This window comes from Barbus barbus (genome assembly GCF_936440315.1).
Source record: "Barbus barbus genome assembly, chromosome: 41".
Lineage (NCBI taxonomy): Eukaryota > Metazoa > Chordata > Actinopteri > Cypriniformes > Cyprinidae > Barbus > Barbus barbus.
This window is the reverse complement of record NC_136719.1, coordinates 18,781,437-18,807,856: the sequence shown is the minus strand read 5'-3', so window position 1 is coordinate 18,807,856 and position 26,420 is coordinate 18,781,437. Positions and strand designations below refer to the sequence as shown.

General features: G+C 36.5%; 2 protein-coding genes across 4 annotated transcripts in view; both read left to right on the top strand.

The window, feature by feature from the left end:
* LOC306861043 (HBS1-like protein) overlaps positions 1 to 16,901 on the top strand; it is a 30,490-nt gene extending 13,589 nt beyond the window's left edge. The window contains exons 6-18 of one of the 3 annotated variants that reach the window (XM_079403108.1): positions 1,681 to 1,907; positions 2,114 to 2,279; positions 2,375 to 2,492; positions 7,677 to 7,823; positions 7,962 to 8,036; positions 10,832 to 10,949; positions 11,575 to 11,643; positions 11,842 to 11,946; positions 12,896 to 12,986; positions 13,085 to 13,193; positions 13,310 to 13,410; positions 14,278 to 14,422; positions 14,551 to 16,901. In XM_079403108.1, coding sequence (XP_079259234.1) covers positions 1,681 to 1,907; positions 2,114 to 2,279; positions 2,375 to 2,492; positions 7,677 to 7,823; positions 7,962 to 8,036; positions 10,832 to 10,949; positions 11,575 to 11,643; positions 11,842 to 11,946; positions 12,896 to 12,986; positions 13,085 to 13,193; positions 13,310 to 13,410; positions 14,278 to 14,422; positions 14,551 to 14,562 — 1,483 coding nt within the window. In that variant the 3' untranslated portion in view covers positions 14,563 to 16,901. The remainder of the gene's footprint in view (positions 1 to 1,680; positions 1,908 to 2,113; positions 2,280 to 2,374; positions 2,493 to 7,676; positions 7,824 to 7,961; positions 8,037 to 10,831; positions 10,950 to 11,574; positions 11,644 to 11,841; positions 11,947 to 12,895; positions 12,987 to 13,084; positions 13,194 to 13,309; positions 13,411 to 14,277; positions 14,423 to 14,550) is intronic. The other 2 variants (XM_079403109.1, XM_079403107.1) reach the window with 2 other exon arrangements.
* A 1,590-nt stretch (positions 16,902 to 18,491) lies between these two features.
* Positions 18,492 to 22,951, top strand: LOC306860676 (2-aminomuconic semialdehyde dehydrogenase). Its single transcript, XM_079402489.1, has 7 exons — positions 18,492 to 18,724; positions 19,385 to 19,532; positions 20,036 to 20,191; positions 20,286 to 20,435; positions 20,965 to 21,221; positions 22,028 to 22,189; positions 22,370 to 22,951. Exons 1-7 carry the CDS (start codon positions 18,590 to 18,592, stop codon positions 22,820 to 22,822), a joined length of 1,461 nt encoding a protein of 486 aa, XP_079258615.1. The 5' UTR covers positions 18,492 to 18,589; the 3' UTR covers positions 22,823 to 22,951.
* Positions 22,952 to 26,420: the final 3,469 nt, after the last annotated feature.

Below are 26,420 nucleotides of genomic sequence, written 5' to 3'. Positions count from 1 at the left end.
TGTTACTTTAGTTTTATTTATATACTATTATAATATTTAGTAATATTTTGAATTAGCTTTTATTTTTATCTTGTCTGATTTCATTTTAGTTTTAGTAATATGTGCTTTTGTATTTTGTCTTGTGTAAGTTTTTTTTTTTTAAGATGCATTTTTTACTTCAGTTTTACTAATTTCTACTAAATTTAGTACTTAAACTAAAATGTATTTTATTTCAGCAAAATGTCAAATTTTTATTTAATTTTTATTTAATTTATTACGCTTCTAGTTTTTTTTTTTTTTTTTTTTACATTTATTTTTAACATTTTGCAGCATGATGCCAAAGTAATAGAAAGTATAGGTGGTTTTGGATAAAATTGTCAGATGAATTGCTAATTAGATGGTTTACCTTGTGTCTTGATATAGTGGAATTGAGATTTGCGTCCTTTGTTAACATGCTTTTTTGAAATGTACAAAAAAAAAAAGATCATCTTCGTCATCTGCAATACACAACATAGCAGATAGTACAGAATTCATTCTCCAAACCAGGCCAAGTTTCTCTACCTGCATTGCATTCTGGGATAGCACAAAACCACTGGGATGGCTGGTGCCTGTAGATTAATCTCACACACTCACAAACCCACAGCCTATCACTCACACTCCTTCAGCCACAGACCACACCCGTCAAGCTCAGTAAAAAGGGTGTAGGGGTATCTGCAGGTGGAACAACCAGTGTACTTTTATTTAATAGGTTAAGTTTGTTCTGAACGGTTTGTTTAAATGGCTGTCAGAGGACTCGTGCTAAAGTTTCCCCACAATCTTTACATTTCATAAGAAATTCGTAGGTTTTTACTAAAAATATGTCGGCGTTTTGAGTTTAAAAAGTTCAAATGCAGACTGTTCAGTACATTAACATTCAGAAAGTATGGAGTTAGTAAGATTTATTTTTTGGTTTGAAAGAAATTAATACTTTTTAAGCATTAAATTAATCAAAAGTGACAGTAAAGACATTTATAATGTTACAAAATATACTTGTGACACGGTACATGTACTACTATTATGATAACAATTAATTATGCACAATTACATGCAAATAACCCAAGCCAAACCCTAATCTTAGCCCTAACCATATAATAAGTGCATGTAGTTAATTAATATTACTCAGTACTTGTATGAATAATTGGGTAATGTATAATTACATTACACATCAAATTACATTGCACATCAAATACAGTAAGTTGTTCTTTTTTTAAATTTCTATTCATCAAAGAGTCCTGAAAACATATCATGATGTCCACAAAAATATTAATAATAAATTAACAAAATGTTTCTTAAGCTCCAAATCAGCATATAATAATTATTTCTGAAGTATCATGTAACAGGGAAGACTGGAGTAATGGCTACATCTTAAAATATATTGAAATATAAAACATTTTTAAAAATTGTAATAATGTTTTGCAATATTACTGTATTTTAAGGAAATAAATGCAGCCTTGGTGAGCAAAGCTTCTTGCAAATGTAAACATTACGTTACTGACCCCCAAAAATAAAAAAGACCGAATGACATAATGGATTGTATGTTTATATACAATGTATGTTTATACCTCAGCTAAATTAGGTTTTTATTGAGTGTAAGAACAACAATAATACAAGACAAGCCATGCTAAAAATTCTGAGGTAACATTTGATTTTGTGTCTTTATAGTGTGGAAGAAAACGGTGTTGTTGCCCCGTCAGTTCGCAGAGGGCCGAGTCCAGAGGTCACCGCTGCAACAACCACAGAGACCCCATCCAAAGCATCAGCTGTGAATGAAGACTCTGCCGCCCCAACCCCGACTCGACCAGCTGGAAAGAGCAAACAGCAGCTCAACATTCGTGCTGAACTGGAGAAGAGACAAAGAGGAAAACCGTTACTCAACCTGGTGGTCATAGGCATGATATTCTCTCTCACTATTCATCCTGCCACATTATCATTCTCTTAATATTTTGGTGTTGCATTTGAATTGGTTTTATTCTTTTGATTAATCCAATTACCATAAAGTCACTCCCTAAAGTATTTGGATGTCTAATGTCTCTGTTAGATAAAAGTATATATGCTGTAAACATGAAACTTGAACTTTGATTTTGTATGCGTGTAGGTCATGTAGATGCTGGTAAGAGCACTCTCATGGGTCATCTGTTATATCTGCTGGGGAACGTTAATAAGAGAACCATGCATAAATATGAGCAAGAGGCCAAGAAAGCTGGCAAGGCCTCATTCGCTTATGCGTGGGTACTGGACGAGACAGGAGAAGAGAGAGACAGGTATGTTTAATACAAACACATTCAGCTGTCATTTCTGTTTGGTAAAAATGACCCAAACCAAGATTTATTTGTTTATCATCTGTTCTGTTTCACAGAGGAGTGACCATGGATGTGGGCATGACAAAATTTGAGACCGACTCGAAGGTTATAACTCTCATGGATGCACCAGGACACAAAGACTTCATTCCGAATATGATTACAGGGGCTGCACAGGTACTTTCCTTAGTCCACCCCAACATTTTCTCACATCATGTTGTTTTAAATTTTCCCCACAACACTGAATAATTTTTTTCAAGCATTTGCAATGAGCAGAAATCAAGTAAAGCTTTAAGAGGCACTGTAAAAGTGACCCATCCAACTTGTGCACTATATTCCCAATCTTATAGAACCATATAATACCTTTGTGTGTGAATTAGACAGAAATTTCCAACTAAAAAAGTGGTACGCTGAAAACCTTGACTTCTGCCCTACTGTAAATGATTGGTGTGTTCTTGAAAGAAGTGCAGTAACGTTGTCTGATTCATGAATGAATCATTTTGTTGAGTTGGATCTTTAATGAGGCAGTTGATATGGGTAAAAAATGGTCTGAATGAATCATTGACACATCGGACTGATTCAAAAGTTCAGTTTACTGGCTCAATGGTCTGGCCACAGTGGTTAAGAGCTCACTACAGGGGAAAATTACCTTTGAATAGTGATGTAATTATGGTCTGTTTCTCTTACAAAGTTATCGTCTGGCTTAAGAGGACTTGGAAATTAGTGCACAAGTCATATGAACCACTTTTATGCTGCTTTCATAGTGTGTTTTATGAAATTTGAAAACTTCAGTGCCCATTCATTGTAATTGCATGGGCACTTTATTCAGAATTTCTCCGCATAAGAAAGACTTACAGATTCAGAGTGATAGTGAAGTGAGTAAATGACCTAATTTTTTATTTCTGGTTGAACTAATCTTTTAATGAAGTCCTGTTCTTTATTTGCCTACACCCTTTTTGTGTGCACAAGTTGACGAGAGGACAACTGATGTCGATGCATAATTTCTTGTGCACTGCAAAGTCTCAATGAAACTTATTCTTTGTGGATTTGGGTGCCACCACCACTAAGTACTCTGTATATGAGTGTGTGTTTGGATTTGGCTGATACCTATAAATGCATTGAATGAAATTAGTCACATGTACAGGCTGGATTTACTCATTTCCTCCTGTCAGTCTGCTGAGAAAGGGTTTTTGGGGGCAAGTGGGTGTGTGTGTATATTGAGGGTGGGTGTGTATTGGGTCTAGACTATTACTGTATGATTTCGGAAGCTGAAATTGACATGTCGAAGCAATACTGATTTAAGAATCTGAAACGTCTTATATATATACCAGCAGAATCAACTTTAAACACTTACTGTCTTATTAATAATCACTGTATAAAGGTCTGCTTTTATTCGTGTGCACTCACAATGAAAACAAAACTTTTTTATATAACGTAATAATATTTAGTATTTTCACATCTAGGTGGAAAAAATTGTAATTTGCACTACTGTCTGTTCATAATGAATGAAAAGAAACTGAGCATAGTAGATTTTATTTTTTTTTCCTGTTGTTTTTTTTCCCGAAATCGTATCGAGCCGTGACCCCCAAACCGAGGTACGTACCGAACAGTGACATCTGTGTACCGTGCCACCCCTAATATATGTATGTGTATATGTGCATGTATAATAAATAAATAAATAAATAAATAAATATATATATATATATATATATATATATATATATATATATATATATATATATATATATATATATATATATATATACGCACGCACGCACGCACGCACGCACATATATATATATATATATATATATACATGCATGCATACATATACATACATGCATACAGTAGGGCAAATAAGTATTTGATACAATGCCGATTTTTCAAGTTTTCCCACTTACAAAGAATGGAGAGATCTGTAATTTTCATCGTAGGTACACCTCAATTGTGAGAGACAGAATATGAAAATAAAATCCAGAAAATCACATTGTATGATTTTTGAATAATTAATTAATAAATTAATTCCATTTTATTGCATGAAATAAGTATTTGATACAATAGAAAATAGAACTTAAATATCTGGTACAGAAACCTTTGTTTACAATTACAGAGGTCAGGCGTTTCCTGTAGTTCTTGACAAGGTTTGCACATACTGCAGAAGGGATTTTGGCCCACTCCTCGATACAGGTTTTCTCCAGATCTTTCAGGTTTTGGGGCAACACAGTTTCAGCTCCCTCCATAGATTATCTATTGGATTCAGGTCTGGAGACTGGCTAGGCCACTCCAGGGCCTTGAAATGCTTCTTACAGAGCCACTCCTTAGTTGCCCTTGCTGTGTGTTTGGGGTCATTGTCATGCTGGAAGACCCAGCCATGACCCATCTTCAATGCTCTTACTGAGGGAAGGAGGTTGTTTCCCAAAATCTCGCGATACATGGCCCCATCCATCCTTCCCTCAATACGGTGCAGTCGTCCTGTCCCCTTTGCAGAAAAGCATCCCCAAAGCATGATGTTTCCACCCCCATGCTTCACGGTTGGGATGGTTTTCTTGGGATTGTACTCATCCTCCTTCCTCCAAACAGTGAGTGGAGTTTATACCAAAAAGTTATATTTTGGTCTCATCTGACCACATGACCTTCTCCCATGCCTCCTCTGGATCATCCAGATGGTCTTTGGCAAACTTCAGACAGGCCTGGACATGTGCTGGCTTGAGCAGGGGGACCTTGCGCACGCTGCAGTGTAGTTCTAGGCTGATCCCTCATCTTTCTCAGGATCATTGATACTCCACGAGGTGAGATCTTGCATGGAGCCCCAGTCCGAGGGAGATTGACAGTCATCTTGAATTTCTTCCATTCTCTAATAATTGCGCCAACAGTTGTTGCCTTCTCACCAAGCTGTTTGCCTATTATCCTGTAGCCCATCCCAGCCTTGTGCAGGTCTACAATTTTGTCCCTAGTGTCCTTAGCTCTTTGGTCTTACCCATAGTGTAAGTAAATTTTATTTATATAGCACATTTAAACATAGCAAAGCTATCCAAAGTGCTTAACAATGTAACATGAATTAAAATGAGAAAAGAAAACAAAAAAGAAGCAAACAAGACAACCAATAAAACATCAATAAAATTGATTTTTTTCAAAATCAATTTTACGCCGAATCAAAATAAAATTGATTCGGCGTTTTCAAATTTATCCACCCTGGGACCCGGTTTCAAAAATGATCGGTTTCACTCTTCGAAAACGCCGGTTTCGTGTGGACGAAACGCCTAAACGGTAAAAAATGTATGCGTTAGACGGGTTTCTCTGTATACGCATACATTTTTTACCGTATAGGCGTTTCGTCCACACGAAACCGGCGTTTTCGAAGAGTGAAACCGATCATTTTGGCAGAATTACAGCGCCACATATTGGTCTGGCATGTGTACTACATCGTTTTCAGTCGGTTTCAGTGATTCCGTGTGGACGCAGATATTTCCTGAGACGACTCCGTGTTTACGGAATTTGAGGCAAAAAAAAAGATTGGATACGGAGAAACCAGTCTTCGTGTGGACGTAGCCTTAAAGACAAACTAACAGGTCTGTGAGAGCCAGAGTTCTTGCTGGTTGGTAGGTGATCAAATACTTATTTCATGCAATAAAATGGAAATTAATTATTCAAAAATCATACAATGTGATTTTCTGGATTTTTTAAAATATTCTGTCTCTCACAGTTGAGGTGTACCTACAATGAAAATTACAGATCTCTCCATTCTTTGTAAGTGGGGAAAACTTGAAAAATCGGCATTGGATCAAATACTTATTTGCCCTACTGTATATGTTAGGGGTGGCACGGTACATGTATTCGTACCGAACAGTCACTGTACGGACATCTTGGACATCATGAGGCCTTACGACGAATACAGGCAATTGTATATACACATTACATCAGGGCTCTACGCTTACTTTTATTTTTAGGAGCGCTTGTGCTCCTAATTTAAAAAATTTAGGAGCACGTCAAAAATTTAGGAGCACCTTCAAATCAATAATCAAAAATTCTGATCAAAAATGAACCTTCCCATTATGAGGTGATATTTGACTCCTTAAAGTGATTTACAGGGAATTTTGTTTTTACCTTTGTAATGGCGTTTTTATAACTTTATTAAAAGTATGAAATCTTTTATTTCAAATATTTATAAGCTTTTTATCATTTCTAATTAAAACAACAGAATAAAAACAAGTAGAATAAGATACCAATCAAACGAAATCAGTATTTAAGAAATAAATTTGTACTACAGAGGTGGCACAGAAGAACTCATGAGGCTCAGAGTAATGAGGCTCAGAGGGTGCATAAGTGCAATTAAATTCATGAATTCATGTTGAGGTTAATGTTTTAAATATACAATTTTGAATGTAGAAATATTAAATGATTTAAATAACAGAAAAGATACGTTAAAAATTAAACTGAAACCACCAGTAGGTGGCGGTATGTCACTGATTTGATCACTGAATCATTAATTTAATTGATTCGTTCGAACACTGATTCATTCAGGAATGAAGAACGTGACTCTCTTTATGAATGGGTAATTGAATCATTGACTCACTAGATTCGTTTAAAAACGCAGTTCATTCATAAACGAAACACCGCTGTGTTTGAATGGAGATGCGCAGCAGCTTGGCTGGGACGTTATTTGAAACTATTTTCGCTGATGAAATAGAGCAAAATAAGGCAATAGTGTTGTAGTCAGACAATATAAGTCACTTAATATTAACTTCTTGTTTAATGAACTGTTGTATTAAATCAATATCACATTTGCAAACTATAAAATAATAAGCTGTCACTCATCCCGATCTCACAAAACTCCCTTATAATCAACGAAGCTCCTTACACTGCACAATGAATCTCTTATTTACACGGTCTACACTTTTTTTAATTTTTTTTTGTTATAATGAGAGACTACGTCTGTGATACATTACTCAACACGCAAGTATGTTAGAAACCTTTAAAGCTCCCTCAGCACAAACACATATATGCTGATCGGGTCAGTCGCACGCAGTAGTTTTCAGTCGCAAATGCACTGTACTGTAGAGCCATGCATTACATACATATCCAGAATCACTTACAGACAAATCTATGTGGACACACTCACACAAACACCCAAGAAAATTCACTCACATAAATGAAACAAAAAATTTATATATATATTACACTCTCTCACACACACACACACACACACATATATATATATATATATATATATATAAAATACAAATAAAAATTGGGTCAATATTGCACATCACAATACTAAAGTAAAATGTCTTGTGAGCGACTTCAGTGTTCCAGTGCATTCTGGTCCGAGTATCTGAGGTAGTGTGTGTATGTGTTTTGCAGGCAGATGTGGCTGTGTTGGTCGTAGATGCCAGTCGTGGGGAGTTTGAGGCCGGGTTCGAGGCAGGGGGGCAGACCCGTGAGCATGGCCTGTTGGTTCGATCCCTCGGAGTCACGCAGCTTGCAGTTGCTGTCAACAAGATGGACCAGGTGGGTAACCATGGTGACCACAACAGCGTAGAGTAACCACGGCAGTGTCAATCATAATTTTATTTATGTCTGAGAACCCTGCTTTAATCCCTCTCCCACCAATCCTGCTCATCACATTGTGTGTGTGTGTGTTTGCAGGTGAACTGGCAGCAGGAGCGGTTCCAGGAAATAGTCTCGAAGCTCGGTCACTTTCTGAAGCAGGCTGGTTTTAAGGTAATGTAGTCTTTGCACAGGGAGGATGTTTATATATTTTCCCCCTCTACATGTTGTCCCTGAGTAATTTTGTTACTGTCATTTATGTGCATGATTTTTCTTGTGTGTTTGTTGAGTGTGTCCGCAAGCATTTGTCTGTTAGTGCTTCTGGATAAAGTAAGGCTTTATCTGATTGATGACACATCCAGAAACTGCATTTAAAAAATGTTTCACACATTTTTGATTGAATCTAACACACTATCAGCTTACAGGCTGATACTTGTCAGTCTTTTCTGCCTGATTTTCCATACTCGTTTATTGCAAATGCTGCTTGATATGATATAGCTGTGTGAAAATTAGATTGAAAATCATTTGTTGAAAATCTTCAAATATTTTAATAGAAAATATAAGAACCGATGACATTTGACATCAAACCTGTTTGCTGTGCATTTTGACATGCTATATTTTAATTGAGCAAGATAAGGCTGTGGTGTAGAGGAACATTTTATCTTTTGCTACATCTTATGAATTATGAATGACGTTTTAAGTTAAAATGCTTGCAAAGTCTTAGTACAATAAGGCAGTGTGGATATTTTGCTAAATACAAAATATTTTTGTTTGAATGGTGACTAAAAAAATGACAGAATTTTCAATTTTGTTCAAAACCGTACATATTATGACAAGAATAGGAGATAATTCTTACACTGTAATAATGAAATATGGGCTACGGAAGAGAAACTGACTGCAGGCCTCAGCTTTTTACTAGTTTCACCTTTGCTCAACTTGTTTCTAGTATGTCTAGTTTCTAAAATATTATGAGTGTGATGTGTTAATTCTTGCCAACATGAGAAATTCTTAAAATTGTTTAAAATGTAAATGCAGCTCTACTCTCACAACAATGGAGACTATTGTGCATATGTTATTATTGGCATTTTCTAGTATTTTAGGTTATATAAATACATCGAACAAAATTATAAACGCAACACTTTTGTTTTTGCCCCCATTTTTCATGAGCTGAACTCAAAGATTGAAGACTTTTTCTATGTACACAAAAGGCCTATTTCTCTCAAATATTGTTCACAAATCTGTCTAAATCTGTGTTAGTGAGCACTTCTCCTTTGCCGAGGTAATCCATCCACCTCACAGGTGTGGCATATCAAGATGCTGATTTAGACAGCATGATTATTGCACAGGTGTGCCTTAGGCTGGCCACCATAAAGGCCACTCTAAAATGTGCAGTTTTACTGTATTGGGGGGGTCCGGAAACCAGTCAGTATCTGGTGTGACCACCATTTGTCTCACGCAGTGCAACACATCTCCTTCGCATAGAGTTGATCAGGTTGTTGATTGTGGCCTGTGGAATGTTGGTCCACTCCTCTTCAATGGCTGTACGAAGTTGCTGGATATTGGCAGGAACTGGAACACGCTGTCGTATACTCCGATCCAGAGCATCCCAAACATGCTCAATGGGTGACATGGCCGGTGAGTATGCTGGCCATGCAAGAACTGGGATGTTTTCAGCTTCCAGGAATAAACAGATCCTTGCAACATGGGGCCATGCATTATCATGCTGCAACATGAGGTGATGGTCGTGGATGAATGGCACAACCATGGGCCTCAGGATCTCGTCACGGTATCTCTGTGCTTTCAAAATGCCATCAATAAAATGCACCTGTGTTCGTTGTCCATAACATATGCCTGCCCATACCATAGCCACACCGCCACCATGGGCTACTCGATCCACAGCATTGACATCAGCAAACCACTCACCCACACGACGCCATACACGCTGTCTGCCATCTGCTCTGTACAGTGAAAACCGGGATTCATCCATGAAGAGAACACCTCTCCAAAGTGCCAGACGCCATCGAATGTGAGCGTTTGCCCACTCCCAAGTCGGTTACGACGACAAACTGCAGTCAGAGACCTGATGAGGACGACGAGCATGCAGATGAGCTTCCCTGGGACTGTTTCTGACAGTTTGTGCAGAAATTCTTTTGTTATGCAAACCGATTGTTGCAGCAGCTGTCCGGGTGGCTGGTCTCAGACGATCTTGGAGGTGAAGATGCTGGATGTGGAGGTCCTGGGCTGGTGTGGTCACACGTGGTCTGCGGTTGTGAGGCTGGTTGGGTGTACTGCCAAATTCTCTGAAACTCCTTTGGAGACGGCTTATGGTAGAGAAATGAACATTCAATTCACGGGCAACAGCTCTGGTGGACATTCCTGCAGTCAGCATGCCAATTGCAATCTGTGGCATTGTGCTGTGTGATAAAACTGTACATTTTAGAGTGGCCTTTTATTGTAGCCAGCCTAAGGCACACCTGTGCATTAATCATGCTGTCTCATCAGCATCTTGATATGCCACACCTATGAGGTGGATGGATTATCTCGGCAAAGGAGAAGTGCTCACTAACACAGATTTAGACAGATTTGTGAACAATATTTGAGAGAAATAGGCCTTTTGTGTACATAGAAAAAGTCTTAGATCTTTGAGTTCAGCTCATGAAAAATGTGGGCAAAAAAAATTTTGCGTTTATAATTTTGTTCAGTGTATATCTTTTGCATTTTATAGATCTTCATTAGATGTTTTTGCAGTATTGATACTGTACTGATGTTGTATATGTCATCTATGATGTCCTAGCACAAAGAGTAATTGGATACATCCAGTGGCCAGTAAAAACGTGGGTGGTGAATGGTTTGGAAATGTATAGCAACATTTCATGGTTCCTTTCAGACTGTTGATTTGATCCATCAACAGCACATTCCACTATGGAAATTATCTGTGCCATGTGTTACAAACGTGCTTGTCTTTGCAGGATTCTGATGTGTTTTACATCCCTACCAGTGGCCTATCAGGAGAGAATCTGACTACAAGGAGTAAAGTTGCAGATCTTACAGCCTGGTACACTGGACCTTGCCTACTGGAACAGATAGGTGTGTGTGTGTGTGTGTGTGTGTGTGTCCATTTTCATTTTTTGTGTGCGTTTTGAACTGCATTCAAGCAAAGATGTCATGCACATATATTTATTATTACATATATTATATGTGCATAGAATATAGAAAATGCAATATAATGTTATTTTATTATTTAAAAAATTGGAAAAGAGGAGCTTTGACATTTTCTGTGGGAAAATCCTGTCTTCTTTGCAAAATGAGGGTGAGTTGATAATGGTCTACAGAAGGTGTGACTGACTAAATTGACCAAATTTAGACATGTGAAAGGGTTATTTGTGCCTTAGTGATTTCCCCTCCAATACTTATGCAAATTATCAAAGTTTTTTTTTAAGTTGCATTAAAAACATCCACCTGGCTCAAAAATCTGATGCGGCGCATTTAAATGTTTGAATGAGTGCTTCTGTTTTCATGTACAGAGATGTGTGTGTAAGAGTAGAATCCTCTGCTGTGGTGATTTTCACAGAAGTTCTTGTGTCTTGATGCCGTGAATTGATTGGTGGCTGACTTGTGCGAATCCTCAGCAGTTTTACTCTGACTCATCACATTTTGAAAACCTTCAGACGACTGCATCTTTCCTCATCTCTTTCTCTCTGTCTATCTGCAGACGCGTTTAAACCACCCCAGAGGTCAGTGGAGAAGCCCTTCAGGCTTTGTGTCTCAGACGTCTTCAAAGGTTAGCTTTGGTACCACAAATAAAAGCAAAATGTACAAAACCTAAATGCAAAAATATCAAGGTGGATTCTTTGCATGTATTCCTTTATTTAAACAATGAAACCTAAAAGTGAAAAAAAACCTTATTTTTATACTTTCATAATAGCCAGTTAAGAGATGTTTTACTTTATGATCACCTAAACAGCCTCACTGTTTTCAGATCAGGGATCTGGGTTCTGTGTGACTGGGAAGATCGAGGCTGGCTTCATTCAGACAGGAGATAAAGTTCTGGCCATGCCTCCTAATGAGACCTGCACGGTTAAAGGTAAACACACAGCTTTTTCTACTTCGACACACAGGATTTGCTTTAAGAGTACATGCAACAGTGCCCTCTTCTGGTGTTGTCGTGAAAGACTGTGCAACATATAAATATGAATTATGGAATAATATGCAATAAAAATTAAAACACTATATAAAACATTTTTGACAAATCATTGCATAAGTTGTCAGTTGATTCATTCAAATAGATAGTTTGAACTGATTCACAATAATGATACAAACTATTATAACTCTGTTACTTTTTATATCTGTCCTACTGAGACAAGAAAAGATAGCAAAACTAGTGTAATGGTACAAAACGTGTATTATTAATATTATTGCAATAGTTATGATATTGCATAATTTTGTTTTGCCAACAAAATCATTTCATATATAGTGGTGTGAAAACCATGGGCCATGTGAGTTTGGATTTTGTTTTCCCTTCATACCCCCCCCCCCCCCCCATTTAAAAACTGCATGTTGTGTTTACTTGTTATCTTTGATTAATATTTAAATTAGTTTGATCTGAAACATCAAAGTGTGACACACATGCAATAAAATAAATAATCAGGAAGGGGGCCAACACTTTTTCACACCACTGTACATCATGAATATTATGAAAATATAGTTCAAAAATGTTTCAGGTCAGAAATTTTAACTTTTTTTTAATACTGCTTTGCCATCACAAGAATAAACTACATTTTAAATAGTGTTAAAATAGAAAACTGATTTTTAAATTGTTAAAAAAAAAAAATCACAATGTTACTGTTTTTACAGTTTTTTTTCAATAAGATAAATGAAGCCTAGGTGAGAATAAAATACTTCTTTCAAAGATTTTACCAGCCTCAAACTTTTGAGTGGTAGTGTATCGCCTAGCCCTCATTGGCATTGATTATGGCAATTATTTTAATTTATTTCATAAAGTTTTCTAAATTTATGCATCTGTCTCTCTCTAGGGATCACTCTCCATGATGAAGCTTTAGACTGGGCAGTTGCTGGTGATCATGTCAGTCTAACTGTAACTGGCATGGACATCATCAAAATAAAGTGAGTGTGCGAAGCAACACTAGTGTGAAAAACTCTGGGCACTGTTGATTCTGTAGTCATGTATGATGTTTTCTCGTCACATTCTCTTCTCTTTCTAGTGTTGGATGTATATTCTGTGATCCCAAAGAGCCCATCAAAGCCTGTACAAGATTCCGAGCAAGAATTCTCCTCTTTAATATAGAAGTTCCCGTCACGCAAGGCTTCCCCGTAAGAAAGCACCTTCTCTCTGTTTAGACGACTTCTGTATTTATTATTTATTTATTTATGAGGAATGTGCAAGGGCATTTGTTAACATTTACTTGTTTTTTGTGTTTGATTGTCAGGTGCTGTTACATTATCAGACCGTAAGCGAACCGGCCACTATTAGGAAGTTAGTCAGTGTATTACACAAGAGCAGTGGAGAAGTTCTCAAGAAGAAACCAAAGTAAGTGGATGAATGATATGGAGTCATATTTGTGCACATGATCATTTATTATAATTTTATTCAACCTCATGTTGTTCCAAACTTCCATGGATAACTTTGTCTTTAGTAGCCCAATGAACAATGAAAAGTGAACAGCGACTGTCATATATAAAAAAGAAAAAGAAAAAAAAAGGCATGTTCTAAACAAACCCATATGACAGATTTTTGATGATGAACATTAAGTATTGTTTTATGATGAACATAAATGTGTAATGTTTCCTGCTCTTGGTTGAATAATTTTTTTTTTTTTTTTTAGAGATTTATATATATAGGAGTCTCTTCTCCTTTGCACTAGCTCTCAAATCTCATTTGTGCTTCCACATCAGTGTTGTTATTGTTAATTAAAAATAAAACTATTAAAAATAAATTTTGGCAACATAAAGCTGAATGTATAAAATAAAATGTAAATATTAGATGAAAACAATTGAATGTAAAAACTTTCCTTGAAAACCAACTAAAAAGTTTAAGTTGAGGAACTAAAAGTAACTAAAGCAGAAATAAAAATTAATTGAAGCTAAATAGATTTTTATTTTTTTTTAATCCTGTAAAAATGTCAAAAGCACATAAAATTAGTATCACTTAAAATAAAATGAAAAAGAAAAAAGAAAGACGCAAAATCAAAGTTAATAGACACTAAAATATTATTTATTCAAATTTTAGTATGAATAAAAATACAACCAAATATAAAAATCTTCCATGTATTCCAAGTTTGTGTTTGCTATTGACACTTTCTGATATAATCTTTGGGTGAATTGTTTCTTTAATGATTGTGTTTTTGCAGAAGAATCATTGTCGGCTTGTTGTTGATGGCGTATGAATGTTGTGCAGGTGTTTGAGTAAAGGACAGAATGCTGTGGTGGAGATTCAAACACTGAGGCCTGTCGCTCTGGAGCTCTATAAGGACTATAAAGAACTGGGGCGGTTCATGCTGAGATATGTGGGCTCGACCATTGCTGCTGGAGTTGTCACAGAGGTAAAAGGCAGTACATATCCACCTTTTCTCACAAAACACATTCCAGTTTTGTATTAATCAGCATTTCTTGATATTGCATCATGAGAATGTGATGCTTGTTAATACTGCTAATGTTTATACTGTTCTAGATCAAAGCGTAAGAACCAGTTGGAACTGGATCCTCCAGAAAAAAACTATGCGAAACCTCTGGACAGAAGTGCAATTTCCCCTCAGAGCTACAGTAACACAAACACAAAGTGAACACACACAGATGCCCGCAAGGCAACATCAAGCCAGTTCACGTTTCACCTTGTTAAATGCCTTAGAATGAGTGTGTGTTAGAGAGAGACTGCATTTTGGCCTGCCCCTCAACTTGCAGTATACAATTGATTTGTGTAATAATTCATCCCAAATTTCAGCTTAAACCCCCCTAAAACAGAGATAATTTATCTGTAATTTAATTTGCTTCCATTCATTGATTGCATCATAAACTGAACTCATTGTTTTATTATTTGATATTTTATTAAGATTATTGTAAAGTGCATCATTTTTGACTAAGATGGCAGCACATAATGGACATTTAGTTTTGGTTCAAATGGAAGGTTTTTAAGGTTTAATCAAATTAGTTATGGATGTGTACATTTGTGAAAGGGAAAATAGATTAAGCAACACAGCTGGCAGCTCTCATCTCCTCCATCAGTTTCTCATGTGAGCGGGACAGTGTGAATGAAACCTGCCCTTCTATTGCTGCTACTCGGTCTTTTTTGATCATTAATGAGAAAACGGAAGGATCGAGAACCAGTGGGCTGTGGAGAAACTCATGTCTATAATTGAACAGTAATCACTTAAAGGACTAACGGACATGACTTACTCATCTGTTTTGATTTGATTATTAAGGTGTTTTAATTTAAAGAACATTTTGTAATTTTGTGAAGTTGTTCAATTGGGAAAAAGCTTCTTCATCAGAAAAATAAAAAATATTGATCACTGGAAAACATGTGTGTGTATTGTTGGGCCAGTAAATATAGTGTTTATTCAGTCTTACATTTATTTTGCCATTTTGGAAAGTGTTTGGTTTTATCATGGAAACCTGTTTCCAGCACATAAAGTGAGATGAAAAAGTTGCGGTTAACTTTTTTTGTTCCACGGTGGAAAAAACAAAACAATTGCAAGATGTAAACTCAGAATTCAGAGGAAAAAGTCTGAATTGTGAGATAGAAAGTTGCAATTACCATTTTTCATTTTTTATTCTGTTAAAATTGGCTTCATACTTTATGACCCTGCTCAACATTTACAAAAGCATTGATTATTCTCTGGACGGGAATGTATGTTTTTCTTGCATGCAAACTGTTTGTTTTCATCCTTACAATTTTCATGAGTTCTTGATTCGGGTTTTACCACCTTTTGGCCTGATGTTGAATGACATGAATCTCAGTGCATTGATGTTTTGTGAACACACTTTACTATTGCAGTATAATGGGAGTTATGCAAATCATGTAATTTTCCACTTATTCCAGAAAGTGCTCACTCTGACAGATGCTCATTATATGTGCTCAAATGCTAACAGATGTAGCTAATAAGTTGTTTTCTTGTGTGAGAATGTGCTGCTGTAATTTTCCACATCATGGCCTGATAATCAAAAGATTTCACGAATGCAGCTTGTTCAGAATAGATAGACTCAAAGATGATGACACATTGATTCAGTGAAGCTTGGTTTAATCAATTCGTCTCTGCCTCTTGATTGTAGAGAAATACGCTGAAAACTTAATAGTATGTTTCCACTGGTAGGCACAAAGAAAATATGCTGAAATTGAAGAAAAATATGCTGCTTAAGACCTTATCCACCACACAAGATAGTAATTAAGAATAATTACCATCAAAAGTGAAAAATGGGGGATTTGACCTTTTTAGTTTATAGCACTGGGGTTGCTGAAGTGGTTCAATCAGCGTAACACATGACTTCTCGACTGAGCATTGGGATATTAAGTGTATGTGTTCTGTGCTGCAGAGTTAGGCCAATTATAAGTGCAGTAATCAGTCTCAAGAGATCCTGACATTAGCTCTGCTTTAAAAGCATCAAAGAGTTTTCTGAATTACCCACAAGTTACATTTTTGACAATGACAACTTTTTAATGCTGTCTTTCTCTAATTTCATCTCATTGTTCTCTTTGATCCTCTTTTGTAAATCATCCAAAATAATTGTCTAATGATCGTTTCCTTCCTCTAATTTTCTGTATCACTGCATACAATGGCATTTTGACAGTAAGAGTTGTCTTTTTTTGTTTATTAATTCTCCTTATAGATGTTATTTTTCTCTGCATGGAGGTTTATATCTTTTCTTGAGGAACGAAATTTCAACATCCACCCACTTTTTCTCTGGGGCTGGTCTTTTGATTTGGAATGAGCAAAGTCTCTCACTCTCTGCTCTTCTCCATAAAACCTTCATGTTTCGTTCTAATGCTGCTTCATGAAACATTAAAGTGATATATAACATCTTTCTAATTAAGCTTCTCAGTGACCTGTATAAAGCAGTTATGTATATACAATGTTTTTTTGTGTGTGTGTTTCCATATCCCAACTCTCACGCTTTCATTATTTGTTTTGACTCTCTTGTTGTCAATATTCTGGAAGCTTTTTCTAAGTTCCATGTTCTGAATTTGTGTAATATCTCGCTCTAAACTTCAAACTGACAAATATGCCTCAAGAGACTCTTTCATTGGTCTCTCAGTGAAGAGGAGTTATCTCATGAAATGGAAATCGAGGTCTAGTGTTGCATTGAGAACCTGAGTCAGATTGGATTCCCGCCAGCAGTACCATCTTCTGCAAAGTAAGAAGATGGCAGACATCCATCAGCTATCTTGGTTTAAGTGTGGTCTGTCTCTCTTTTACATTATTTAAGATCTCTTTAAATGTTTATCACGTCTGTAGTTTCTGTTGGAGACCTGGTTACTATTAACCTAAAATAAGTCACTTAATTTTCAAACTATATTTACTCGTAATTTAAGTCAGTAAATGTCTGTAGTTAAATGTTTTGTTTTTGCCTTTTTAATGATAATTTCATCTTTTTTCAAATTTTTTCTTGTAGAAATCTAGTGTTTTTTAACAAAACTGGAATGAATTATAATTTGTACAAGTCGAAAACATAATGAATATCATCATGCAACTGAATATTTCACTATAAAAAGACCTGAAAATCTGCACAGGAAGTTTTTTAAAGGGATTGAATCTTTTTTTTTTTTGATTCGGTTCATTTAACGAACCACTTCACCACATCCTTAAATATGTAGATAATTTATATAGATTTTTTAAGGAACCAAAGGTGAAACATTGTTAGCCTGTGTGAACATAAACCATCACATGCCTTACCAGTGACTTTTCTCAACATTTGTTGACTTGTGGTGGTATATGATCATTTGTGGTGTTGTGCATTTCACCAAGCAAAGAAGGTAGCCTTACTTGCGTTACTATCTTTGCAGCTTTCTTCTTGTGATTGATCTCTGCCTCATCCTCCGCATCCCAGGGTATTTCAGGCCTGAAGTACTACACTCAGAAACACAAACAGTCCCAATGTAACCTCAATACTGTGACACATCTGTCAGCCTCCTCCACACCTGTACATATTTTGCTTCTCATTTCTTTCCAGAACGAGCTTCCTCAAAACGTGTTCCTCAAAAACCTTATCAGCACTGGGTGCTATTTCTGTGCACGTTACAGGATAAAAGCACCAACTCCATTTGCTCAAATGAGCATTTCAGTATATTATAAACACATTTGTCTTTAAAATAAGCCTTTTAAATGTGTGGAGGATTAAGGCATTGAGGATTAGTCTTAGTTTATATAGTTTTGTATTGATTTTTAGTAAAATGTCTTGTAAATTTACTGGTCAGTCGTCAATAGCAGTGTATAATATTCAACTCAAGACAATTCCCTTTTCATAGAAATGTGAATAATATCTCAAACCCTCCAGCAAGTTAAGGGCTTTTAATGTCCAACTCATGCTCTTATTAATGAGTGTCATATCTGCTGTAGGAGCCATTTAGTTTACTATATAATCTCTCATTTACTTGAGTAAACAGATTGCATAAGAGTCTGGTGAAAGCTCATATGTACCAGTGTGCTGACTGGTGCGCAAACATTTCAGGTTTTTCTTTTGTCTGCAAAACTGATTTTTAATCTAATTTTTCTACAATGTCAAAAGACAAATACCTAGTGCTGGAAAACTATATTGGTGGGAAGTTTGTACCATGTTCCAAGCTAATAGACTCTTTCAACCCATCGACTGGAGAGGTTTATTGCAAAGTTCCAGACAGTGGACCTGAGGAGGTAAGGTTTTTCTTGATCTTTTTCTTCTTATTCTCAATTTCTTTTTAATATTTGAAGATGTCAGTTGTGCATGATCAATTATGTGCTGTGTTGCTATAGATATACTGTCTTGTACATTTCTCTGAATGCGTATTTCATGAGTTGAACATTTTCACTTGTTTCTAGTGTAAAAAAAATCATTGTAGTTTCACCTTTAATAATATGTAACTAGTCACAAGATTATCTGGATAAAGACACAAATTCCAAGGAAGGCAAGAGTAATGATACTAACTGAGTCAGGGTGACATACCTTTGGTCTCATATACTTCTCACAGTAAACACTGGTCATAATCAGGTGGGCGACGCTCAAGGTCCAGTGTTTAATTAGTAACTATTATAGCTCATACCAGAAGAACTTGTCTGGGTCAGTGGAACAGAAAAGAGTTTAGATATAGGATGTACAGTCCATTACTGCTTTGTGCTATATTATATTATAGATTCACTTAATTTTTAAAATATATTTTATAGTCAGTAGAGTCCATTTTTATGCACTTAATAAAGAGTTTTAATACTGAAATGATGGCATTACATAATACTATCATATCCTAAAATGGGCCAATGTCTGTACAAAGGAAGATATACCCAATTGACGCGAGTTAACCCTTTTCCCACTGCTTATAGGTGGATGCTGCAGTGAGGGCAGCCAAAGAGGCCTTTCCTGATTGGTCAGCAAAGAGTCCAGCAGAGAGATCCAAAGTACTGAATAAACTAGCAGACCTGATAGAGGCTCGACTGGAGGAGTTTGTCCAGGCTGAGTCTAAAGACCAGGGTAAAACACTAGAAACTGCACTGTGATACAGTACCATAATACAGGACACACTAAACAGCTTACACTAAATATGTTCAAAGGACTTGCTAGCGCACAATAGACCAAAGGTAGACAGAATTTAAGTGAGTCAGCAATGTACTTTTTCTAGTGTTCAACAGATATGGTGTTTTTCAGTGGCTTATATAACATCTAGAGAGCTGAATGGCCACATATGTGAGTGTTATTTAATAGAATTTATATACTGCTATAGTGTCTATTAATATTGTGAAATAGCTTCTTTTTTTTCATCTAGCTCTTGTCTATCTGGCTTTAACTTAAACTTTTTTAGCTATTTTTTTAATCAACAGATAGATAGATAGATAGATAGATAGATAGATAGATAGATAGATAGATATGCCACTATTACTTTGTCACTGAACATTTTCATTGACTTTCATTCAAGTTGTTTTTGGAGGTCTCTTAAAGCATTAAAAGGACTCAGTTCCACTGCTTTTTCTTTCCAGGGAAGACTATAACTTTTGCCCAAAATGTGGACATTCCACGATCAGCATACAACTTCCGTTTTTTTGCTTCATCTGTCCTGCATCACACTAATGACTGCAGTCAGATGGATCACATGGGCTGTCTCAACTACACAGTACGCTGTCCTGTAGGAGTGGGTATGTGTCTGTCTATACATACTATACTATTATTCTCATTAGTACATCACTCACTTTCATATGGTCTATCTGTGTTAAATTTCTCTGTCTATAGCTGGTCTTATAAGCCCATGGAACCTGCCGTTGTACCTCCTTACCTGGAAGATCGCCCCGGCTGTTGCTGCAGGCAATACTGTGGTGGCAAAACCCAGTGAAATGACCTCCGTTACTGCCTGGATGATGTGTCAGCTATTGGAGGAAGCTGGTGAGGGATTTGTGTGTTTATCTATGTCAGATTTTAAAAAGGAGTAGTTCACCCAAAAATGAAAATTTGCTCAAAATTTACTCACTTTCAGGCCATCCAAGATGTTGATGAGTTTGTTTGTTTATCAGAACAGATTTGTAGAAATTTAGCTTTCGATCACTTGTTCACCAGTGGATCCTTTGCTGTGAATGGGTGCCGTCAGAACGAGAATCTGACATCTGATAAAAACATAATATTCCACAAGATGGATTTGTTTATTAAACATGCAGCTTTTCATTTCACAAGACATTAATTGATGGACAGGATTACTTGTGTATTATTTGCAGTGACGGCACCCATTCACTGTAGAGAATCCATTGGTGAGCAAGTAATAAAATGCTAAATATTTCCAAATCAAGAAACAAACTCATCTACATCTTTGGATAGCCTGTGGTTAGTAGCTGTGTTATTCTTTTATTACAGGCATGCCCTTTAAATAACACCCGAATTGAGTGAATATTTCTGTATAATCCGTGTCTGCTTGTTCTAGGCTTTCCACCTGGAGTGATCAACATTGTGTTTGGTACGGGCCCACGAGCCGGGGATGCACTGGTGTCCCACCCTGATGTGCCATTGATCTCATTCACGGGGAGCACAGCTACAGCAAGACTGATAACAGAGCGCAGTTCACCGTACTGTAAGAAGCTTTCACTGGAGCTTGGTGGGAAAAACCCAGCTATTATATTTGCTGATGCTGACATGGAGCAGTGCATCAGTACTACTGTACGATCCAGCTTCTCCAATCAGGTTAGCTCATGCAGAGGAGCTTAACCATTCAGATTTTTACATAGTGCAGAAATGTACTATATTACTGAGCTCAACCAATCAAAGTCCTGCAGGTTTCTCTATTCAAGACTAGCTTTGTGCAGAATTGCTTACTAAAATGCGACTTCTAAGTAAAATATAATATATGATAATCTGTTATTGTAGTATTATTTATAAACTATTATAGTATATTTTAAATTAACTTTCCTTTTTCATTTTCATTTTCGGTTGTTTAGTAATTTTATTTGTTTTTTTTCCAATTTTTTTGTTTAGCTTTAATTTTTTTTTTAGTTTCAGTAATTTTAGTAATTCACTTTTATTTCAGTAATCTGCTAAGGCAACATGTCTAATTAGTTTTTTCCTTTTTTTTTTTTTTTTTTTTAGGGAAAATGATTTTGAAAATCATTCAATTTTAGTTAATAGTAACAACACATGATAACCTGACTCCATTAGCAAAATTAAACAACATATCGGACCAACTATGAAATTACATTATATTATACTGCATCAAACCTTTCTTTTTAATGGGATGACACAATGTAGTTCAGTTTTCTGCCACACCGTGGTGCTCAGAACACATACATTGTTAATGCAGCATTGTACATTGTGTTCTCTCACACTCTTTCCCTCTCTTTCTCTTTTTCTCTCTTCACATCACATTACACACACAAACACATCATCTCTGTGCTAATATTTACAGTGTCTGTATATAATTAGTTTACACAGCCCAGTGATAATTGTGAGATTTACTTAAGAACTTATTTACATCTTTTTCTCTTCACTCTCAGGGAGAGATCTGTCTGTGTACCAGCAGAATCTTCGTTGAGCGCAGCATTTACCCAAAATTTCTTGCTCGTTTCGTGGAGGCGGCTCGTCGGTGGAAAACTGGAGTGCCCTCTGACCCCTCCAACGACAATGGAGCGCTCATCAGCAAAGAGCATCTACAGAAGGTCTGATGATAATCACAGATGTGTTTCTTTTGATAAAACAAGCAGTGTTTTCCATGTTAAATGTCAGACAATGTGGGATTAGAAAGTGGATATATGAAAAATACAGTCTTTATCTTCTTATAAAATTGAATTACTACATTTACAAATAGACACTTTTAAATTGCCTGCTTACTCCTCCAGGTTAAAGGTTATGTTGCTTTGGCACTGGAAGAAGGTGCCCAGGTGCATTGTGGGGAGGGTGTGGACAAACTTATCCTTCCACAACAAAATGTGGGCGGCTATTTCATGTTGCCCACTGTCATCTCTGGAATGAAAGACTCCTCCGCATTGATGCAGGAAGAGATATTTGGTCCCGTAACCTGTGTGACACCCTTCGATGAGGAGGAGGAAGTGATATCACGGGCCAACGGCGTCCGCTATGGTTTATCCGCCACGGTGTGGTCCCGAGATGTGGGGCGCGTGCACAGGGTTGCTAGGAAACTGCAGTCTGGGTTGGTGTGGACCAACTGCTGGCTGGTCAGAGATTTAAACCTCCCGTTTGGTGGCATGAAAAACTCGGGCATTGGTCGAGAGGGGGGAAAAGACTCTTACCACTTCTTCACTGAGGTTAAGTCCATCACCATCAAACACTGACACAGAATGAAGCAGTATATGAGTCACCGTGTGCTTCATGTGTCATTTCAAATCTGTGTACAAATTATATAGAGGAAGCAATCAGACTTGATATGATTGGGAATAAAGTCCAAGAGAAAATCTAAGTGATTCATACTGTTTTTGGTGATTGAATGTGGGTGAATCATCTCGGTGGTCTTAAACAGTTATATTCTTTAGCATATTTCATTTTAAGACATACCAGACTTCAATTTTATTGCTTAGAAGTTGCTGTTTCATATCTTAGAAACAATGTAGTTCTCAGGTCTGCTTTGTTTAATAATCTGCTTTGTCTTATTTTCTATTTAACTAACTTTGTTGTTCCTAAAATTCCTTAAAAAAACAAAACAAGAAAGATGCAAATCTTAACTTAGATAAAATGATGGATCACTTTCAAAATGACAATGAATAGATTTAAATAGAAACTAATGCTTATTTATTCAGCTTTAAGATGATGTAGAAAATCCCAATTTAAAAAAATGGACCCTTATGAATAGTTTTGTGATCCAGGGTCACGTATAATAAAAGCATTTAAAGTTATGCATCTTTTTATTGTCACATTACATTTTGTAGAATAAAAAATAAACATTTTAAGTGTATTTTTACTTTTATTTTATTTTTTGAATTAATAAACAGATCATTTATTTGTTTTATTTTTTAATGGCACTCCTAGTGGAAAAGTGATGAACGCCATCTGTGAAACTTATAAAACTTAATTTGCTCTTCATTGTAGCAAATTAGCTCAAAAAGGAATTAGCTCAATTACAATTATTTATATCAGCTGCCAGCACTGTAGCAGAATTAAATTGCCATCAACTAATCTGTTCGTCCAGCGAACATTCAGTGTCAGTTCATATCATCTCTAAGAAAGGATATTTTCATGGCCACAGAAAACACTTATCTAAGTATTAATGCATTAGAGCATGTAGTAAGGATCAAAAATCATAAAGGGACATTAATTTGCAAGGCAGAACCAGAAACTCATGTAATTTGTGCACACAACTTTTATTAACTAAACACTAACACACATTACTAATCTAAACAAACAAACAAATAAACATATACTTACGTGTACATACAAAGGGCAGCTAAAGTGGATGAATGAAGCCAGAGAAGGCAGTTATGGAAAGAGTCATTTAACCACCTGAGTAAAACCATCAGCTCTATAACTTATACTAAACCTCTGTTTCGTTTAGTTAAATGTACGATACTTGCATTGCCTTGGTCGTTGACCGAGTGTCCGGATGCAGTCTCGGATGAAAGTTCTGATGGTTTGAGGGTTTGGTGGTGTTGGAGTTCTTCAAGTTCTTCCAGGTTTGAAGGGTGATGAAGTCCAAAAGATGTTATTCTGGCTCGATGGTAATTGGTAGTTTCTTCCCAGGTAGAAAGGGAAAAAGAGCCAAGAAAGAGATCTGCTGAGATCCGAGGATCCTTGGTTGAATGGAAAGTCAAGGGTGCAAGGCCTGGTGCAAAACTTAAGGGTCGCTGAGGAGCTCACATCCTTCTCATCCTCTTAGGATCTAACAGAACCGCAGACTGACAGGCGGGGTCATTGATGTGAGAGCTTTATCTGATATACAGGTCACACCTCTGGGGTGTCAAAGAGCCAGTGGTGTCTTGAATTTTTGGAGGGAAAGTTTACGACTCTTTGTCTCTGAACATGGTAATTTGCATAGGTAATTCGCCTGGGGTTAATGCACAAACTACTAAAGATTCTTAGGACACTGTTGCATAGGTATCAACATGTAATATTCACTCTCAATTAGATCATCCGAAGACGAATTGATAGAGACCAAACATGGTATAAGTGAGGTGATATTAACTAGTGATCTATCAAAAGCATGCATAAAACAGTATAGAATACACAAGAACATATACCAGAATAGTAATCATATACACAATGAACTGAAGATATGTGTGTGTTCATTCAAAGAAAGGTTCTTCTATGAATTAATTAGAGAAGAGTCCATTTTTATGGCATAATGTCTCTTTCCTAAGGGGAAATAGGTTGCTCTACCCGTATTCCTTTGAGCAATAAACTAGTGTTATCAGAATGGTTGCCATGGAACCAGAGGCCTGTTCTGTCTTTCTGAGGTGTTAGATGCATTTCGGGGGAAGAGTCCACAGACCCTCAGAGTTGGCCCTTTGGTTGGGTGAGGGGGGACATTAGAGATTATTTGTTAAATATAACAAATAGTTGTGTGTCTGATTGGTCCAAATGCTACATCATTAAATCTAATTTTGCTGTCTTGAGACATTAAAGAGCATAATCAGAACAACATATGTGTGCAAATATTGCTGTTAGGTTGGCAGACTCTAGTGTGTTAGCTTGCCACAGCTGGGTGCATGGATTAATGTGCTGTTTCCAAGAATTATAAGAGTGTGAGTTTTATCAGAGTGTGGGAAGTGGCTATAAACTGTAGCACACATAACTCACACATACACATTTAATCTCTGCAAAAACCCACAACTGTTCTGTGCTTCAGAATGTTTCACATGAATCAGAACAGCAGCTGAAGTAATGGACACATGATGTTTTCATCTCTGTTCAGTCCTCTCTGGTTTTTAGGGCAAATCTCTGTATCACTCTGTATCTCAGTTTCTTTCAGACCTTAAAAAAATGTACACTAACAAACAGAAGCATGGAAAACCAAAAATGTGATTTCTAGGTCAGGTAAAGTCATGTAAGTAAATAAAATCTTAAAAAGTCTTGTAAAATTAATTTGATATGCATTTAAATAGTTCCAATTCCAAAGTATATAATTTTCTGTAGATTGCTTCTAAAATGTATTCTTTAAAGTGGCCTGAAAAAGATACAAAAACCCAGAGCAGGCTACGTGTCTGCATGCTGCAGGAAAGCAGTGATATCGTGCATCTATATTGAAAGGTTTTCTCCGTTAATGAGGGGTGTGTGTTTGTGTAAGAAAACTAAAGGAAACTTGTGAATGTGTTCAGTCACGTCTCTGTGTGCTCACACACCATCCGTGCTCAAAGGGCAGAGCCCTCGCTGCCAGCTTTTATTTTGACTTGGCCACATGCAATGCCCTGTACCACCCAAAACACACACACACACACACACACACACACACACAATCACAATGCATATCTTGAGGATGCCACTCATAATAACCATGGATCTAGGGTCTGATACATTTAGTATATTTTTCTTGGCATTTCAAAACCAAGAACAGCCTCTTTTCAAATGTTCTTTTACAAATTGTATATGTATTCATTGAGTAAATAATTGCTTTTTATTATTTTAATGAACAATTCTACCTGTTCAGAAACCATTGTTGTGCCCCATGTCAAATAAGATCAAAAAACTTAACAAAACGCTAAACAAAAGCTAAATCTGGAAAAGAGGTGCATAGTAAGTTTTCAAAGCAGTAGTGTGTTGGTTAGTCTAAAAAAAAAAACACATCTATGGCATGTTTCCATTAAGTATCCAGATAAAGATGTGCGTGTAAAAATGATCTGTGAACAGAACAGCAGGTCATATCAGGGCAATTTTCCGTTGAGGCCCTCGGTGGGTGGAGGACATCTAATGCTCTTATGAATATTGCTGACTTGTGAGAAAAAT

Excerpts from the sequence above, each read along its gene's own strand:
- LOC306860676 (XM_079402489.1), top strand. The coding sequence starts at position 18,590 with ATGTCAAAAGACAAATACCTAGTGCTGGAAAACTATATTGGTGGGAAG. Across the intron at positions 18,725-19,384 it reads CAGACAGTGGACCTGAGGAG|GTGGATGCTGCAGTGAGGGC; the intron begins GTAAGGTTTTTC and ends CACTGCTTATAG. Across the intron at positions 19,533-20,035 it reads GGCTGAGTCTAAAGACCAGG|GGAAGACTATAACTTTTGCC; the intron begins GTAAAACACTAG and ends TTTTCTTTCCAG.